The following is an 18368-nucleotide window of genomic DNA, read 5'->3' as shown; positions in this document are numbered from 1 at the left end:
ACACGAGCAGTAACTCTTATTATTTATTGTTCAAAGATATTCCTTAGTACTCAAGGTGATCATATGCCGAAATAATTAAGAATCTTTTACTTAAAGTTTTTGATTTTATATACATCAATTACCAACAATTAATGTATAGCTCTAGAAAATAAAAATTAGTAATGTGCATTTACTAGTTGGAGATTTTTCATTGAGAGATTTCGGAAATATTGGACAAGCATTTATTGGAATTATGAAAGACGAATTTTTCCATTAATTGCATATCTTGAAAATATTTTTGGTTTTGGAAATTCATTGGTGTCCGAACATCCTTGGTCTATAAATACCTAAGTTTGCATTTCTAGCAAACTATCCTAAGAGCCAGGCAAACTTCATTTCTTGTTGTTTCTGGTGGAGCCGTCTATTCGGCGAGGAAAGTATCCTAATTAGGTTAAATCTCTTACGACCGCTCGTTTAAAGAATTTTGTGGGATCAAGAAGCTCTACGAGTACCGTTGGTGGGAAGCTAGATAATTGCAGTGTTATTAATTTTCGATTGATTTGATTGACTAATGGTTGTTGAAACTTTGATTTCACCTAGTTTGTTTATGCTTGAGAATCTTCTCTTCCGATATAAGATTCACTCAAACTATATCAGAGTATCGACGAGATCTTTGGAACTGATTGTAGATCTAAAGACATCTTGTGATAATCAATTGTTAGCAGACTCCGAATTGCGTGATTGATCACAAGAGATTCAAGTGGTGTTGTGCAGGTTATTGAAGATAAAAGAAGATTTGAAGACGAAGAAGATTTCTTATTAGTTTTCATATCTTGTGAATTGTATACACAAACCTTGGTCGGCTGGGATCTAACTAGAATCGAATTTATTCGATTGATTAGTTGTGTGAGATCGCATTCTCTATATATTTATTTTGATATTTATTTTGACTGAGTGCGAATCTAAACTTGACTACTTTGGTAGTTATTGGATAGAGTGATATAATCAGACAAAGGAGTTTATTAGATTAAACGGAAGAGCTTTGTCAACAACTCATCTAAATCTTGTAGCAAGATTGATTAGAGTGGTTACCAAACAGATTCTTTCTTTGATATTTGGAATACTATCCAAAGGACTTGCTATTCACGTGCGTAACTCTAGAAGTCGAAGGCGCAGAGATACTGAGGGAACTAAGTGGCTCCGGGAGTCTACTTGGTCTCAACTATACAAAGTTGGTATTAGATTTTGTATAAAGGCTTAATTCTGAGAGTATTCAAAACTAAATTAGGTCTCGGGGTTCTTCTGCATTTTCGGTTTCCTCGTGAACAAAATCCTTCTGTGTTTTTTACTTTGATTTTCGAATTATAATTGTTTATTATAATAAAGTAAAATGCATATATACGTTAACTCCGCATTACTTGATAGTGATCCTACAGAGTTTGGTTATCACCGAACCTATTATCAAGTAACACACTTTGTTGTAGTATTATCTCGATCTTGTATCCATAGTCAATCACACAAGTTATCTTGTTGTTATATTGTCTCGATCTCGTATCCATAGACAATAACACGAAGTGTGAACCGAATCGTCGTATTGTCTCGACTATGTCCATAGACGATCACATTCGGTAGAGGACTTATAGGTTGAAACAAAAAGATTGGGATGTATTTGGGTACCCTTGTCTTTTCAATTTTGATCTTGTACATTCGGGTACATACTAGGTTGATATTGGTCTATACATAATGATTCCGCAATAAAAAGAGAAACTTTATATTTAATCATACACTAGGGTCTTTATTGTTGGTTTACTTGTTAATTTTATTAGGTTTTGTCCATATATGATCAATCCTCTGATAATAAAAAATAAAGATTGTTTTTCACGAAAAATGTCGTTGTGTAGGTCATTTAGATCCATCTCATCAATACTACACTAAATCAATTATGATAAGCGGTAAATAAACAAATATATGGTTGAGAATCAAAAGTATTTGCATATATATAATATAATTGTTGGAATTTTTGAATAGAAATACGAATAGGTGTGTCAACTCACTTGAGTCTTTTCAACATTAGTGTCTTATCCCAAGGGATGTGACCTCCACTAAGGGTTGTGACTCTTCATGAAAGGACTTCTCCAAGAGTCACCTCTAAACCTATATAAACCCCACTCTTTTTCCATTGTAAGTAGGTGTTTTTAGAGTTATAAAACTAGTCCTAGAATTTAAGAGTTTGCATGAGTCTTCAAGAGTTAAAGAAGAGTTTGCGCTACATCCATTCGCGTTCGCTGTTCGGTGTTATCGAAGTGCTGCGAAAAACATTGAGGTATTGTTGAATGTTGGAGACATGTGCCTCTAAAACTGTAACAACATTATATACAGGGCATCAATTGTCTTAAGCAAAGAGATTACTCGCCTCAATACACCCAAGTAAGTTTGTTTAAGTTTTGTGATTGATCATCTCTTTTCTATCATTATTTTCTTGTTTTGTTGTTGGTATTACGAGATGTAATACATAAATGAAAACCGTGTTACAAATAGTTGTAACGGATCGGTGAATAATACACGAGTCATATTATTGGAAAATCGGTAACGAAGATCATTATCCAACAATCTTAAGACAATTGATTCTCGGTGATTAATCGTCGTTATTGATTTGGTTATGTTGGGAAATGAATTTCCTGTTGGAAATATAATCTTTCCGCTATAAATAAATTATTCACCCAATAGCGGTTTGTCCAACAATTAACAACGGTTGACTGTATTTGGATACAAGACATCAGATTTGTATCAAATTATGCGTGTGAACAAGAGGCGACTCTGAGCCCTCTTGCGTAACTTGATTGAGGAATGTGGTGAAGGGATCAAATCCTTTTAATATGGAACCCATTAATTAACTACATCTGACATAAGACTTTGATTGCAATGGCAAAGTCTTCATAGAATCATGAGTTAAGATATCGCTGTTGATTATGGTTTCATAAAAAGAAAATCAAGTTTTGATGGCATGAATAAGAGTTAGAAAACCAAGTCTGTGAACAGTCACAATATATTAAGAACCTATAGTAAATGTCGATCATGTATACCGGAAGTCGGACAGGTGCGCCTTTTCGTGAAAAGACTCGTGGTTGTGGGATGTTAAGGCATACAGTACGTGTGTTAAGTAACACACGTTTATTTGTTAAACAAGTCTTTTGTATTTTAGGAAATTGGTTTACGTTAGGAAAGTGCCTATGCTTAGAGTTTGATCTTAGTTAGGAAAGTGTCTTGAGTGGTAGTCAAGTTTGTGAACAATATAAATAGGTTGTTGAGCCATGAATGTTATCACATCGAATTATTATCAATGTAGTCTTTTATGCTTCCGCGTTCGTGCTCTCCTCTCTCTTGTTCGTTCTTTAACTTGGTATCAGAGCAAGTTTCGATCCTCACCTTCTCTCTCTTTCTCTACTTTCTTTTCATACACAGAAAACTTAAACTTCCCATTCATCTTCTTTTTAGCATCTTCTTCTTCAATTCTTTATTATCAAATTCTTTATTCACGTCCGTGTTTAATAATTCTTCTCAATCTTATCAGCATTAATCTCTCATTGTCACTGCCATTAGCTTAGCTCCAACATCAGCTCCATCTTCGCTACCAAGCTCGAGCCAACTTCCAAGTCCGAGCATCACTTCTTCTCTGTTCGTCAATCGCCAATGATGCTCAAACTCCATCGCTACTGCCAACCATTCATGTCTTCACCATCAACCACAACACAAAACCCTTGTTACTGCCTTTATATCCCTTTCATCCCGTACAACACAACTAAACTCGATTATCACCGTGTCTTCCATCAACAACTTCCAGCATCAATGTCATCACAACAATTGAGTTCTTCTCCTCTACTCGTCTTCCATCAATAACCACTGCTATGGATGTCATCATTTCCTGTTTTCATCTCTTCACTGCACCATCGTGATTATCACGAGCTTCTCCATCATCACCATTACTGGCAGCAAGGTCTCTTGTTCTTCCCAGCTCTTCTCAATAGCCATATCCTCGCTGTCCATCTTCACTGATACATCAATGGCATCAATCCAATTTCTCCATCGAAAGCATCTAAGTCCACCAACTTCATCATACACTGCAGCCAAGCCGACGACAACAACAGTTCGAGCTTCCCACTTCTCTTTATCTTCTGTCGATCACCATGACATATTCTAACTCCTTCGTCACTACTGCCAACAACTACCAGCTCTATTCTATGTTTATATCTCCACCATAAACACATTATCTACTTCAGCTTCCACGATCACCAAACTCCAAAGTTCAGAGTCCATATACTCCTTTCCGTCATCGTCCGTGACTCTGTTTACTCGAGCCTTCATCGGCAGCAAGCTAACGTCGAGTCCTCCGTCATCTTCTTTGTATTCTCTTCCATGTACGACTTCGCAGCACGCTACCAAACTTGTAACTTCTTATCACTACCACCTGTTTCCCATTCTTATTCTTTCTATACAACAGTACATCTCGTCCATACCTCTTTCTTATTCTGTCACGACTTCTACCACTTATTCCTTAATCTTGATCACTACCATGTTAATCTTTCATTATCGTATTAATCTTGATCTCCCATCTGTTTGGTATACGTACCTCCACTTAATCTGTTCCCTCTCCACTAGCCCCAACTACCTTATTTACTCGATCCTCTTTTCTTCTCAACTTTGTGTTCTACTACACAGCCTCCCTTATTCTTTAACCTTCTTTACTTAATTAATCACGTTCTCTATCTTTTAATCATCTACTATTCTTTCTTTAATATCATCTATTGTTTCTTCTTCTCAATCTTCTATTATGTCATCTTTTCAATTTTTCTTCAACCTCACTCAATCACATCCGGTTCTATGGTTGCTTTGAAATTTCTTGATGTCAGGTTCAAGCTCACGGTTCAAGATCACCCGTTACGCTTGCGGGAGGGTGTTAAGGCATACAGTACGTGTGTTAAGTAACACACGTTTATTTGTTAAACAAGTCTTTTGTATTTTAGGAAATTGCGTTAGGAAAGTGCCTATGCTTAGAGTTTGATCTTAGTTAGGAAAGTGTCTTGAGTGGTAGTCAAGTTTGTGAACAATATAAATAGGTTGTTGAGCCATGAATGTTATCACATCGAATTATTATCAATGTAGACTTTTATGCTTCCGCGTTTGTGCTCTCCTCTCTCTTGTTCGTTCTTTAACTTGGGACTGTGAAATTTTATCTTTACGGTATTTTGTATCTGTGGAAAAACCTTTTCCATAGACGGTACAATGACTGGATAAAAAGAGAGTTCATCAACGCTTTGGTATCGTTTCTAGAGGAATCACTCTTTTGACAGTCATGAACGTTCTGATTGTTGCTGGCACCAGTATATAATGGTCAATGGATTGAATCCATATATAGTAGTTGGTTCTTATGAAAGGTAGATTCTGCACAAATTCAGTTTGGGCGGAGCCGAGGAGAATCGTTCTTTCACAAAGTGTTTCCTGGCTTGAGGTTTTGACAAGAAAGCCAATTGTGTACATACTTTGGGAATACATTACCGCAACTGTAGTTAAAAGATATGTCTTTTCAATGAGAGACAAGTGATTGGGGAATACCTGTCTCTAAGTAGCCGGTAACAAGCGAAGTTTGATGACTGGTTGATTCAAATTGGGATACTAGTTGTATCCACATTGTGATAGATACATAAATTCCAGTGGTGAATTTATGTCATGGCAATGGAATTTTGGATTAAGTTGAATTTATGTGGTTGATCACAGTGGTGACGGTTAGCATTACCAATGGCTACAACGTAAATAAAGTTGAGTTTTTGTTGTTGATCACAGTGATGACGATTAGCATTACCAAGGGCTGAGACTTCGTGTTAAGATTTCTATCACTTTGTGATCACAATTAAAAATCAATTAGTGAATAGTGATTCACGGATGATCAGAGGGGTATGGTATTGAATTACAGATCCATGACGATGTATATTCTTGATGGACTTTAAACCGATAGATCATTTCTGAAAAGGAAAAAAAAAAATTGATTGAGAACCTCATGACAAGGCATGACAGCATCTCTGGTTTAATTCATGGAATTTGAAAGGTCACTGATCAAATGAAGGCATCTTTTGAAAACAGTGAAACTACAACGACAATCGACCACCGATAAAAGAAGTAAATTTTTTCTGGTGAGTGCATTCTTTTGGTATGCTTTGACATACTTGATTTTCAGTTATAATAATGGTAAGTGTCTTTCCATTAAAACTGTTGCAATATGGGGAGACAGATCAGATCAGATCACTTAACAGAGAGATCTTTGAGCAACCTCTTTGTTTGTCGTGATAATTATAACTGTTAAGTTAACAATTTCATTTTTATTATGATATTGATATGCTCAAGTATGCCCGTCTGGTCATTGGTCAGAACGTTTTGTATATGGTTTACAAATCGGTTTTCTGAGTTTGTCGAACTGTAGGGGCGGCCATTTTCTGCCATTTTCTGTGGACATGAAACTTGGATAGGAGAATGGAAATCCATATTCATTACAGTCTTAGTGGAGACATGGGAATGAATGGTAGTTTTCTAGTCAAAATTTTTGGTTTTCCAAATTAAAAAAGGATACTCAGTAATTGGATGCATTGATTACGAATCCTAAGAGATGAATGGTATAATTGTTCTTTGTACGAATGACTTCTTATGGGATGACGATAATGTAATCTTGGTGCATTTTGTTGTGGCAAATTCCATGTGTAAGAAAACGCTGGTTGATATTCTAATATGGAAGCGTTGGGTTTCGTTTCACTCCTTGTCTGTTGATCTGTAAGGAATGTTAGGATATCCTAATTTTGGTCCATTGGTTATTTGGACGCTTACACAGTAGAAATTTGACTACTCCCCGATTCAATTGGAGATAGTGGTGATTCTATAACATTTGGTATAATGATCAAATGTGGGGGTGTTTCGAACAGATAGCTAGTACAACGGTAGACTTATCTATTCGGGTCGAGCGGATTTTACAGATATGATTACCTGTGGTAAATGATGATTCAAAATCATCAGGGAAATTATGTGTTTGTTGTAATGGAAATGCGGTGTGGGTGGAAATAAATGTTGACGGTGAGATCAACTATGTACCTGGGAGCTTTGGACGCAAAGTCGCAGGGGTACTAAAATTTCTTAAATCTTGAAAAATACTATTGTGGCCATAATACACGCATAATATTAATATACTGTTCTGATCAAATATATATTTGAGATAAGCACATAATTTGTGATATTATGTTATGTCTTGAGGAATATAATGACGACATATATAGTATCGGCAATTGCTCTCAAAGTGCGCACTCTAAAAGAAATAGTGTATCTGAATTGTATCAAGTCGGCAAGTGATACAAATTCTAGAAAGCGTATAATTGCGTCATCGAGGGAAATGGGATAGCATGTATAGAGTAGTATTTATAGCGGACACCCAACCTAGTGATTGGAGATCCCATGGTTATCTAGGTTCAAAAGGGACAACCAAGTTATAAATTTATACTCACCGGAAACACTGTGAGAGTTTACTCTCTTTCCCATTTCTATGATGAAACAGTGTTGCCTGTCAAGTGAGAGGTTGAGAATTTCTCTCAATGATTCATATGGCTTAGTTTTCACTAAGAAAGTATGGCAGGATATTTTTCAAATAGGAGATCACCTATATGAGTGTGAAGTGTGGTCGCTTCTATGATAACTATAAGGCTAAGTTAATCTAGAGCACTCATGACAACCAACATCGTTCAGGGCCGAAATGAACACAACCGAGAACCGGATATGTAAGGAAATAAACTGTGTGATATCTATTGCATCGGTTTACATCATAAAGTTGGGCGGTTCAAGACATCGCGTTCACCGAACAACTAGTAAACCCGGTAGGTATTCACTACGGAAGATTCAAAGCCAAAAGTTATCTCTCCCGATGCAGTGATGTTCCGTGCGTTAACTCTTTCTAGTATCTGCATTAAACATGCATGGATTTCTATTCAATGTGGGGGATTGTTGGAATTTTTGAATAGAAATATGAATAGGTGTGTCAACTCACTTGAGTCTTTTCAACATTAGTGTCTTATCCCAAGGGATGTGACTCTCCACTAAGGGTTGTGACTCTTCATGAAAGGACTTCTCCAAGAGTCACCGCTAAACCTATATAAACCCTACTCTTTCTCCATTGCAAGTAGGTGTTTTTAGAGTTATAAAACTAGTACTAGAATTTAAGAGTTTGCATGAGTCTTCAAGAGTTAAAGAAGAGTTTGTGCTACATCCATTCGCGTTCGCCGTTCGGTGTTATCAAAGTGCTGCGAAAAACATCGAGGTATTGTTGAATGTTGGAGACATGTGCCGCTAAATCTGTAACATCATTATATACAGGGCATCAATTGTCTTAAGCAAAGAGATTACTCGCCTCAATACACCGAAGTAAGTTTGTTTAAGTTTTGTGATTGATCATCTATTTTCTATCATTCTTTTCTTGTTTTGTTGTTGGTATTACGAGATGTAATACATAAGTGAAAACCGTGTTACAAAGAGTTGTAATGGATCGGTGAATAATACACGAGTCGTATTATTGGAGAATCGGTAACGAAGATCATTATCCAACAATAATTTATGAGACAAACTAAAGATTTAGCTCATATAAATTAGATGTAAAAATAAATAAAATTAAACCTAATTAAAAAATAAGGATTTTAGTTTCCACAAAAACAATGGAAAACAATAAATTATTTTCTAGAAAACTAAAAAACTTAAATCGATCATAAAAACCTACTAAGTGATCAAAGCGTGCTGGTAACGTGTTATAAACTAAAAGGAGAAATAAAAGTAGAGAGAAAAGAAGAAGAGAATTTTCATTAGATTTGTCCATTACAAAGGAAATGAGTCTCAATTTATAGACAAACATTCTCATTAGATTTGTCCATTACAAAGGAAATGAGTCTTAATTTATAAACAAACATAAGAGAATGTGGTAGAGCTAACATTAAGAACATAGGAGTAACAGATTGCATGTCCATTACTAAAGGTATTAAACTTATGTTATGACACTAGTTGTGGGAGTTACAAAGTAGCGGAGAATGTAGAAGAATAAAGAAGGAGATGGTGGTGGGTGGGGGTGTGGGGGGAGTGTGGTGTAAATCCACCAAATATTTATTTATAATAATAACATTTTATTTCGCAAAATTTTTGACGCAACGTCATCCTCTAGCTGTAATTCTTACAAAGTTAAAAATGTATGGGCTTTATTGTTTCCTAATAAGAAACTTCATATGGAATCATCTAATGGTGAATCAAATCCAGCTCTAAATCTAACTAACGATATTCGTTGTGGAGATCTGTCATCTCTTCATGATAATCATCTTAAGAATCTTTCTCAAAAAATAGATATGATTTTATGTGAGGTTCGAAACATGGAAAAGGATTTGCGAAGAGAAGTGAAGAAAGTTAATGACAATCTTGTAAGTCTTAAATCAAGATCGGTGATCATTGAAGAAGACTGGAATTCCGTAGGTTCTGTGGAGATTGCTCCGAAATTACTGAAATGTCGCAAAACTAGTTCTTGTTGAATTCACGTCTTGAAATATACAAGTCTTGTGCTTATTGGAATTTTGATCTTGTACAATCAAAATTTGAGATGAAAAAGGGTTGCATACTTGCAACTCAAAATTTAAATCAGGCCTACACTGTTGATCCTCGAAAGTTCTAGTTAATAGACGAGTCAAGTGTATGTTTTTGTCCCTAATTATTTACTGGTTTATTTTGACGAACTTACCTTCAAATTATTTTTACTTTATTTTTCTTTCGGTGCTGATATTCCAATAAAAAAGTGTTGAATTTCCCTATTGCTTTACAATAATAAAGATTTGAGGGAAAACTGAGTTCCCGACATCATACAATCAAGTACCAATATGCTTGCATTTTTTTTCCTGCTTTAAGTATCACCACCCATGGTTCCATTCATAACCCAGGGTGCTCTAAGGTTACTCACCAACCAGACTTCTATTTATAAGCCATCTCGCTGCTCTCGCAATTTCAGCCGTTTGTTTCGAGCACCACAACAAACTCTCCCTCCTCTCTACTTTCACTCCTCTGTAATGAGTCACCGACTCCAAAGCATCACTACATTTAACCTAATAACTTGCCGGAACATTACTAGCTTTTCTAAACTAGGTTTACTTCCGTTTCCCATCAAAACCAGGTTCGCAATATACTTCTCCTTTTCTCTATCTTCTCCATATTCATTGGACAAACAACTACCGTAATAAAAATGTCTGATTTCTTTATGCTCGATAAATCTTTGTTTTACATTATCGCGGCATCAAAACATATATCTAGTTGCATTTGAACATAAGTACTGATATTAATCTATGATTCTTGCTTGGTTTGTGTTTATGTATCTAGGGTTTGGTCTTGTAAGAGTAGCTACAGAACTGGAGTTGAAATGGAAAAACCGAATTCTGTTAAAGCTTTCGATGTTGTAATTAATGAACCCGTTTCTCTAAACAAGAAGAAAGCTGCAATCCGTAATGCCGGTCCAGCAAAACTCCAGGTCCGTACCCATTACTCACTATTGCTTGTTTTCTTTTGTTCTCTTTTGTTGTTCAGTAAATTTTTCACTTTTACTTCTTACATGTGTTGATGCTTATGTGTATGATAAACAGATAATTGCTGATTTTGATGCTACGCTGACGAGGTATTGGGTCGATGGAAGCCGAGGCAATAGTAGGTTTTTCTTTCTCAATGTTTGAAGATAATGTTGGATTATGTATCGCCACAATTTTGTTCAATGGTCACTAATAACATGGTTAGGCAGTCATGGCTTATTGCAGCAGGAGAATCCAGAGTTTGATCTCAAGAGGGAGGAATTATTTAGATATTATCATCCATTGGAGTTCTCTCCTACACTTTCCATTGAAGAAAAAACAAAGCTCATGGAAGAGTGGTATGTAATCGTTAATCCTATTCATTCAACAATGTTTGCCCTCAGTTTAGCTGATCGATAGTTAACTATGAGTTAATGGTATTCCATATTAAGCAAGGTTATCAAACATATATGAAGATGAGTATGAGCTTGAAAGCTTGTTTTAGATATGTCAATTGTAAAGATGCTAATAACATTTGTCATTCATCACCGCAGGTGGGAGAAAACGCACTCACTTCTTATTGAGGGAGGTGTTACTTATGATGCCATAAAGAAGTCTGTGGCTAGTGCAAACAACATAGCTTTTAGGGAGGGGGTAGTTGAACTATTTGAGATTTTAGAGGTAAAGAACTCATCTGCTTAGAACTTTCTGTCATATGATCTGAACTATTAACATAGATTAGTTTAATAACTGGGGTCTACATGTAAGGGTTCGGAGGCATGGATACATATGCATCAAGTTTAATAACTGGCTCATGCTTAAGTTGGCAGAGGTAATTGGTGAATAGACTCAATGTTGATGTGGTTCTCATTTAAACGCTGTGGTCAAGCAGGACTGGTAGGTGTTCAATTGGGAAACAGTATTATGACCTATATGTTGGATATGATCTTTTCATTATCTGTTGAGTGACTTAAGGTTGTATAATTTCTTATCTATGTGATGTTCGCTCAGGGACTTCACCACTTGGGTGTCATATCTTGTATTATACTTGTGAAACCAAAATCACTAGAATTTTTTCACAAGTTTTCATATTCTTTGCTTCATTGATTGGCAGGAGAAAGGAGTGCCAGTTCTTATATTCTCTGCAGGGCTTGCAGACATCATTGAAGAGGTTGGCTTCTTCAAAACGGACTACGGATTTTCTGTTTCTACAAACAATTTCTCATTCCTGCTAGATTTGTAGCCTGTATATTTCATCACATCCTCCTCATTTTATTGTCCCAGGTCTTGCGGCAGAAACTTCATAGGTCTTTTAAAAATGTCAAGGTTGTAGCAAATAGAATGGAATTTGATCAAAGTGGTCGCCTCACGTCTTTCAAAGGTATGTTTTTTATCACTCGTCATTATGTTATAACTCTGTGTTTACAATGAAAGCGTCCTTTATAGTACATCTGAAACATTTGGATTATTTGTGCTTTCTTTGTATATATGTTCGTTGAAACCGTCTAGTGAATTAGTCTGTCGTACTTGGTGTTGGTTGAATGTATTTCCTACTAGTTGATAGAACTTTGAAACAAGACCAAGACAAACCCTGCTGTTGTTTTGCAGCTTCATGAATATGATTGCCTGTCCATTAAAAGGTTAGCTTTAGCTAATTGAGCAATTATAAGACAGGAAGAACACTGGTCTAGTTGCTGGCTTGCATCTACATCCCAACTGAAGTTACATCCCTTTTGATTAATACAGCTGGTGACCAAGAGGTGCCGTTCTTGGCTCACCCAGATTTTAGATTGTGTTTAGACAAATTGTTATAGATGACACTTTATCTAGCTGAATATGGCAGCAATCCCGTCGTTGGTTTCTTGACCATCAGAAGAAGATAATAAATATGATAGAGCATCATTTTCCTTTAAGTAGCGTATTGTGAGAAACTTAATTACTCCTATGTTGGTTACCAGTGGAATTTTGATCCTGAACTTCTCAACGTGACTATTACAGAGTGAATAGGCTTTTCTCTTCCTGATGTGAGCATTTTCTTTGTGGTCATGCACCAATATTTTGTTTCTTTCACTGGAACTACTTGTATTGCCACGCTTAGTCAGTTACTTGGTTTCTTGTGACATGACAGGGAAAACAATCCATGTTATGAACAAGAATGAGCATGCTCTCGATATGGCTGAACCTATTCATGACCATTTGGGTGATACTGATGGACCACCTGAAGACACTGCCGCAGTAAAGAAGAGGACCAATGTCCTCCTTCTTGGGGATCATATTGGAGATCTGAGAATGTCTGACGGTTTAAACTATGAAAACCGAATATCTGTAGGATTCCTGTAAGTTGAAGTTTTCACTTGTTTTTCATCGTATTTTTAAAGAGTTAGTTTAGTATGGGTTATTGACTCCAGAATTGTTTTTGTAGGAATGACAATATTGAAAAGTCACTTGACAGTTACAAGAAAGCATATGATGTTCTGTATCTGGTAAGTTGGCTGCAGAGATAACACATGCACTGATACACAGTATCTGTACTTTCATGCTAGGACATTTGACTTCCCTTTGGGTGTGTTAAATTTTCGCTTTTATTTCTTGCGAACTACAATAGATAGTGTGCATTCAGTGGGGTATAAACACTGTTAGTCTTATCATTATTAAGCATTTGTTTTACTATTATTTGACCAATATTTTTGTAACCAAGAAGCATTTGTTTTACTATTATTTGACCAATATTTCTGTAACCAAGATTAATGGTCTGTTGTTGCAGAATGATGCTTCCATGTTGGGGGTTGTTGAGCTTGCTACTCAGCTCTGTTCATCTGAAGGTGACTGATCTTCATTTCAATGTTAGAGGATTGTTGCAGAACAGTGCTTATTAACTCTAAACGCACACATAGTGATATCTTAAGTTCTTATAATTTTTGAAGCTAAATCAGATGTATTCAAAAAATTAGTTTTGCAAGGCAATATCACAGAGGGGTTATTTTTGAGAATTTTTGAGCTCCCTTGTTGATTCTGAGTTCGATAATGCGGTTTACAGGAGGAATTTGAAGACTTATTCCTGTATTTGCCTCTTTAAATTTCTTTTCATTTCATTTTTTTTTTTTTTGTTCAAAATTCATTATTTTGTTTCCAAGAGCCAATATTCGAATAATATGTCCAAAATATGAGTGTCAAACATAACACAATTTGGCTACATTGATTCAAACCAACAATCTTCGTCACCATGGGGGTACTCTAGAGCAATACAAATAAAACAACTACTAAGAAAGTTGTAGTTCGATGCTCGAGAGGTTTTAACAGGTGATTCTACCTATTCTTAGATTTCTTAGAACCAGTTGCCTTTATTCATCAATACATGAATAAATCAGAATGCGTCTAAGCTTTCTGAGAAAGTGAAGTCACAAAAAGAAAGAAAAAGAAGACCTTCTCAGCGATTAATTGAAGTTGCAACAATCATTAGAAGCAGTATACAATTTCGTCCTATACACTACAGTGTGCACTTAATCAAGGACTGAGGCTGATCATGCACTCTATTTTGAAAATTATATAAATCATTGAGGAACATCTTGAGCTGATTTGGGTTTGGTAATGAAACTTCCAACTGCTTTAAACCATTTCAGTCCATTTCGATGATCCTTGACATAAAGCCATGATTGGAGAAAGCAAAATAGACTCTCGTTTATACCACGCTCTTCTATGTATCCGTGCAGTGTGTTTCTCATCTTTTGGTCAAGATCTCTGCACACAAAACAACACAAAATATAATCAGTCGAAGGACTTACATTCCTAGATAAAACGCAGTTTTGTCGCATAATATGTACAGAACTTATAGAAGAAAATGCGAGATAGCGATATGTTTAACTATAGTTTGATTTATGCAAGTAAATTTCTACCCTCCAAGGTTCGTAATGCAGCCAAGCCAAGAATGATATCTGAGAACACATGGTCTAAATGCTTGCGTGGTCATGTTCATCATGAACGCTGGTATAGCACCTCGCCACTTTGTAACCTATAAAATGCTTGTGTTGTTGCGAACTAAAAGATGTCAACTGAACTGAATGTGATGGCAAGCACAAATTAATAATCAAGTAGGATAGTTGGTAACTGGCGCGCTCCAATTCTACTAACTAATTATTCAGGTCGGTGCCACAATTTTTAAACCATCACACACCCAAACTTACAAATAAAATAAACTACTACTATATTAAATACATCTTACTGATCAATGCATACAAGATTGAACTGCTGAAAAGATCAAGAAAAATGAAACACTACTAGCAGTACTGAATGTCCGCCAAGATACTGTAAACGATTAAAAGTATCAGACACCACATGGTTCAATAGAGAAAGACAAGGACTCAAATTAAAAATCGTCAAAATATCATATTCTAACCAATTTTCATGTAGATGCAACAGCACAAGTCAAGTTTCTGCATACAGTGAAATTACGTGTATCTTCTAAAAGCACCCCATCAAGAGCTAATCCTTACATGACATAATATACCATATTTCTACAACATGGTGTAACACAGTTCTTATACCACCACACACAATTTTCACACACTCCTCAAATTTAAACACCATTTTTTTACTGATCAATGCACACAAGACTGAATTGCTGAATTTCTTTTAAATTAGCGAAACACTACTTGGCAGTAGTCACTATCTGCCAAGTAGTCACTAGCAGTAGTCACTATCTGCCAAGTAGTCACTAGCAGTAGTCACTAAAAACATCAAATATAACATGGCCTCAGCCTAGGTGGTGAAGACACTCTATCAAATTCAATCCAGAAAGACACAGACTACATCGAAAAAGGTCGAGAAATCATATTCCAACAAAAGCATAGGTAGACGCGACAACAAGTTAAAGTTCTTGCATTCAGGTGAAAACTTGTGGGTAGCTTCCAGAATCACGCCATCAAGAGCTAATCCTCACAGAAACAAAATTACCATTCAAAGTTACTTCCACACATGTTGTACCATTCAACATCAAATCAGCATATCCTATAAACTAAAAATTAACCCATTTCGAGAAGAAAATTTTAGCAAAATGGTTAATGCATTGTTTTACTAGCATAAATCTAAAACTGAAACATTCTTCTTTAGGCAGGTAATGTCTTATAAATCATTTAACAAGATCGCATTATGATTGTTCACAAGATAGTGATGATGATGTTTAACTAAATACATTATTTTTAGTAAAGATCTTGCACCTTCTGTTGTTAGGTCTAATATTCATCTCACTTATTTTTCATCCTGATGCGTTTTTTCAATCATTTTATATTCTCCTTCTGAATATGTACAAAGTTGCAGTATATCATGAAGCAAGCAAAGTAAAAGAAAGAAGAACAATAAGGTAAAGAACAACATACTGGAAAGTAGGTCCAGCATATTTATCTGGAGCAGCAAGCAACTGAGAAGCTTGGGTCTTTGGTGCAAGTGATACGGAATGAATTCCTATAGCATCTGGATAAAGTCCACATATAAAATGCATTGATTCTTTTCTATTTGGTTTTGAAACAACAACATGAATTAACAACTGATTAATACCATCTTCCTCGTAATCACCACCACCACCACCACCAGGAATAATATTAGGCAATTTCATTACAGAAACAACAATCTCTTCATTACCATAATCTCTTTTGAAAACAGGGCCAGTTGATTCAAATGCTCCTTTCACAACTGAGAATGAATTTGGTGGATTTATTTTCTACAGAAGCAAATATTTTAAGGGAGGAATAATGAGAAGTTAGGGTTTTTGGAAATAATAAAAATTCAGGGGGTTAGGGTTTTAGTTACTTACTGGTGGTGGTTCAATTTTGGAGATTTCGAGATAGTGTTCTTTGAGGGAACGGAGTAACATAGAATTGACAGCTGAAGATACACTGGTGGTAGTTGATGAACAACGATTTGTTATCGTACGCCAGCGGGTGTGCAGAGAACTACTACCACTTCCTGCTAAGATTTTCTTCAGCATATTTTCCTTCTAGCAACTACGACCTCACTGTTCAGTCTGTTCTATTGGCTCGTCTCTCTGTATCCTTGAGCTCTGAGGAGACAGGAACCAAAGTCTAGCAACTAGTAAAAACCCATGTTTCATGCACATGATTGCATTTTGTATGCTTTCAATTTAAACTGGCCATCTGGTAATTCATTTTAGTTCGCACGGCTGACTTTTTTTTTTTTTTTTTCCAGATGACTTAGATTACTGGCTTCCGTTAATTTGCGGATTCAGTCTCTTCAGATACCAACTCATGTTGAGTAGCTCTTCCAATGACTGAAATTCTAGGATTAACATCGGCTTGTACACTTACAGAGAAATTGTCATTTAAGTTACAAATTTCATAGACTGTGACAATGTCAAAAGCAATTGAAGGAATTAAAAAACTAGGAGATTGGTCATTCCAAAACGTTGCAGTGTTTTTGCTTCTTCCCTTCTTTGCTAACAAGTCTGCCACCTTGTTTGCTCTCCTGTCTACATACTGAAAACCTAAAATGGAAACTAGTTGATCTGCTAATAACTTTACTTCTTCTAGAATGGCTAAGCATTGCCATTGGACTGTTGATTCTTTGCCTTGTAGGTAATTGATTGTTGCCTGGTTGTCCCCTTCAATCGCCAAGTGTTGTATGTTGTTTGTAACAGCCTATTGAGTAGCTCTGAGAAGAGCTAAAGCTTTTGCCTCTTCTGATGAGAAAGTCTTGCAACTTCCCATTGCAGCTGCTTGGAAAGTTCATGTCCAATTACGCAATATAAAACCAAAACCAGCATTAGTAATGTCAGACAACCATGAAGCATCACGATTTATTTTATTTGTAGAAGGTAAAGTCCAGTTGATATTTAGGATCTTTTTCTTACTGCTAATTGCCTTATTCTGATTCCTATTTTCTGGGTGTCAATAAGCAAAATGTCTGGTAATATCTATTGCTAATTGTTCTGGGGTTCTATTTTTGTTTTCAAAAACTCTAAGGCACCTTTCTTTCCATATAAACCAACACTTAGTTGTTGCCAAAAGCCATGGATATAGATTGTAGATTTCCTGTTTTCCATTCATTGTAGTGATCTAAGAAGGATTTATTAACAGAGGTAGAGGTAAGGTGTACTCCCTGTGATGGAATTGGAGATAAATTCCAAACAGCTCTTGCATATGCACATTCGAAAAACAAATGATAAGTAGCTTCCCTCTCTGATTTACAGAAAATACAATTGTTGTCTGCATCTATAGCTGATTTAATCTTTGTTTTAGTTGGTAATGCATCTTGCGAGCATTTCCAGATGAACAATTTTATTCTCTGAGATGTATCCATACTCCATAAGCCTTTCCAAAATTTCTTTGATTCATGAGAAACTAGAATGGAAGGGTTGAGAAGCTTGGCATATAAAGACTTGACAGAAAATTCCCCATTTCTGGTTAATGTTCATCTTAATTTGTCTTGTCTCAGTTGACCAGATCTTGTAGTGAATAGATTGATATTAAGAATTTCCTGCACTACAGAGTTATCAAAGATAAAATGGAGTAACTGAATGTTCCACTTCTTTGTGTCTGAGTTTATTAGCTCAAACACAAGTGTTATGTGGGTATTTGTCCTTTGGACAGTGTTTGCCAAAGTTTTAGTTCTGGCTGGAAGCCATCTGTCTTCCCATATGTTAATGGAGGAGCCATCTCCCACCTCCCATATACTGTATTTCTTGATGTGTGCTATGCCTTGTAGAATACAGTTCCAAATCCTATAAGCATTTGATTTCTTCTTGGATAATAGAGCTCCAATTTTTTTGAAATA

General features: G+C 36.0%; 2 protein-coding genes across 4 annotated transcripts; one reads left to right on the top strand and one right to left on the bottom strand.

Annotated features, from left to right (window-relative positions):
- Positions 1 to 9919: 9919 nt before the first annotated feature.
- On the top strand, positions 9920 to 13678 carry LOC113313157 (7-methylguanosine phosphate-specific 5'-nucleotidase A-like). Its single transcript, XM_026561888.1, has 10 exons — positions 9920 to 10201; positions 10405 to 10552; positions 10665 to 10725; positions 10813 to 10945; positions 11141 to 11267; positions 11701 to 11757; positions 11871 to 11967; positions 12715 to 12922; positions 13009 to 13069; positions 13351 to 13678. The coding sequence occupies exons 1-10, from the start codon at positions 9951 to 9953 to the stop codon at positions 13414 to 13416; spliced, it is 1209 nt and encodes a 402-aa protein (XP_026417673.1). The 5' UTR covers positions 9920 to 9950; the 3' UTR covers positions 13417 to 13678.
- Positions 13679 to 13750: 72 nt separating this feature from the next.
- Positions 13751 to 16678, bottom strand: LOC113313158 (uncharacterized protein At2g39795, mitochondrial-like). 3 transcript variants are annotated; one of them, XM_026561890.1, is made up of 4 exons: positions 16393 to 16678; positions 16137 to 16299; positions 15959 to 16052; positions 13751 to 14324 (listed from the first exon to the last, which is right to left on the bottom strand). In XM_026561890.1, exons 1-4 carry the CDS (start codon positions 16564 to 16566, stop codon positions 14138 to 14140), a joined length of 618 nt encoding a protein of 205 aa, XP_026417675.1. In that variant the 5' UTR covers positions 16567 to 16678; the 3' UTR covers positions 13751 to 14137. The 3 variants fall into 3 exon arrangements, with proteins under 3 accessions (XP_026417675.1, XP_026417676.1, XP_026417674.1); XM_026561891.1 differs by having other exon boundaries at positions 16221 to 16299; XM_026561889.1 differs by having other exon boundaries at positions 15959 to 16299.
- Positions 16679 to 18368: the final 1690 nt, after the last annotated feature.

Source organism: Papaver somniferum, chromosome 9 (assembly GCF_003573695.1).
Source record: "Papaver somniferum cultivar HN1 chromosome 9, ASM357369v1, whole genome shotgun sequence".
Classification (NCBI taxonomy): Eukaryota; Viridiplantae; Streptophyta; class Magnoliopsida; order Ranunculales; family Papaveraceae; genus Papaver; species Papaver somniferum.
Note: the sequence above shows the minus strand (reverse complement) of the source record. Positions and strands in the feature narration are given on the sequence as shown.

Bases quoted from the DNA above. Each gene is read 5' to 3' on its own strand.
- LOC113313157 (XM_026561888.1), top strand. From the start codon at position 9,951: ATGGTTCCATTCATAACCCAGGGTGCTCTAAGGTTACTCACCAACCAG. The intron at 10,946-11,140 runs GTATGTAATCGT...TCATCACCGCAG, and splicing joins ACAAAGCTCATGGAAGAGTG to GTGGGAGAAAACGCACTCAC. The intron at 11,968-12,714 runs GTATGTTTTTTA...GTGACATGACAG, and splicing joins TCGCCTCACGTCTTTCAAAG to GGAAAACAATCCATGTTATG.
- LOC113313158 (XM_026561889.1), bottom strand. From the start codon at position 16,566: ATGCTGAAGAAAATCTTAGCAGGAAGTGGTAGTAGTTCTCTGCACACC. The intron at 16,300-16,392 runs GTAAGTAACTAA...TTGCTTCTGTAG, and splicing joins CCAAAATTGAACCACCACCA to AAAATAAATCCACCAAATTC. The intron at 14,325-15,958 runs GTATGTTGTTCT...TTTTGTGTGCAG, and splicing joins TATGCTGGACCTACTTTCCA to AGATCTTGACCAAAAGATGA.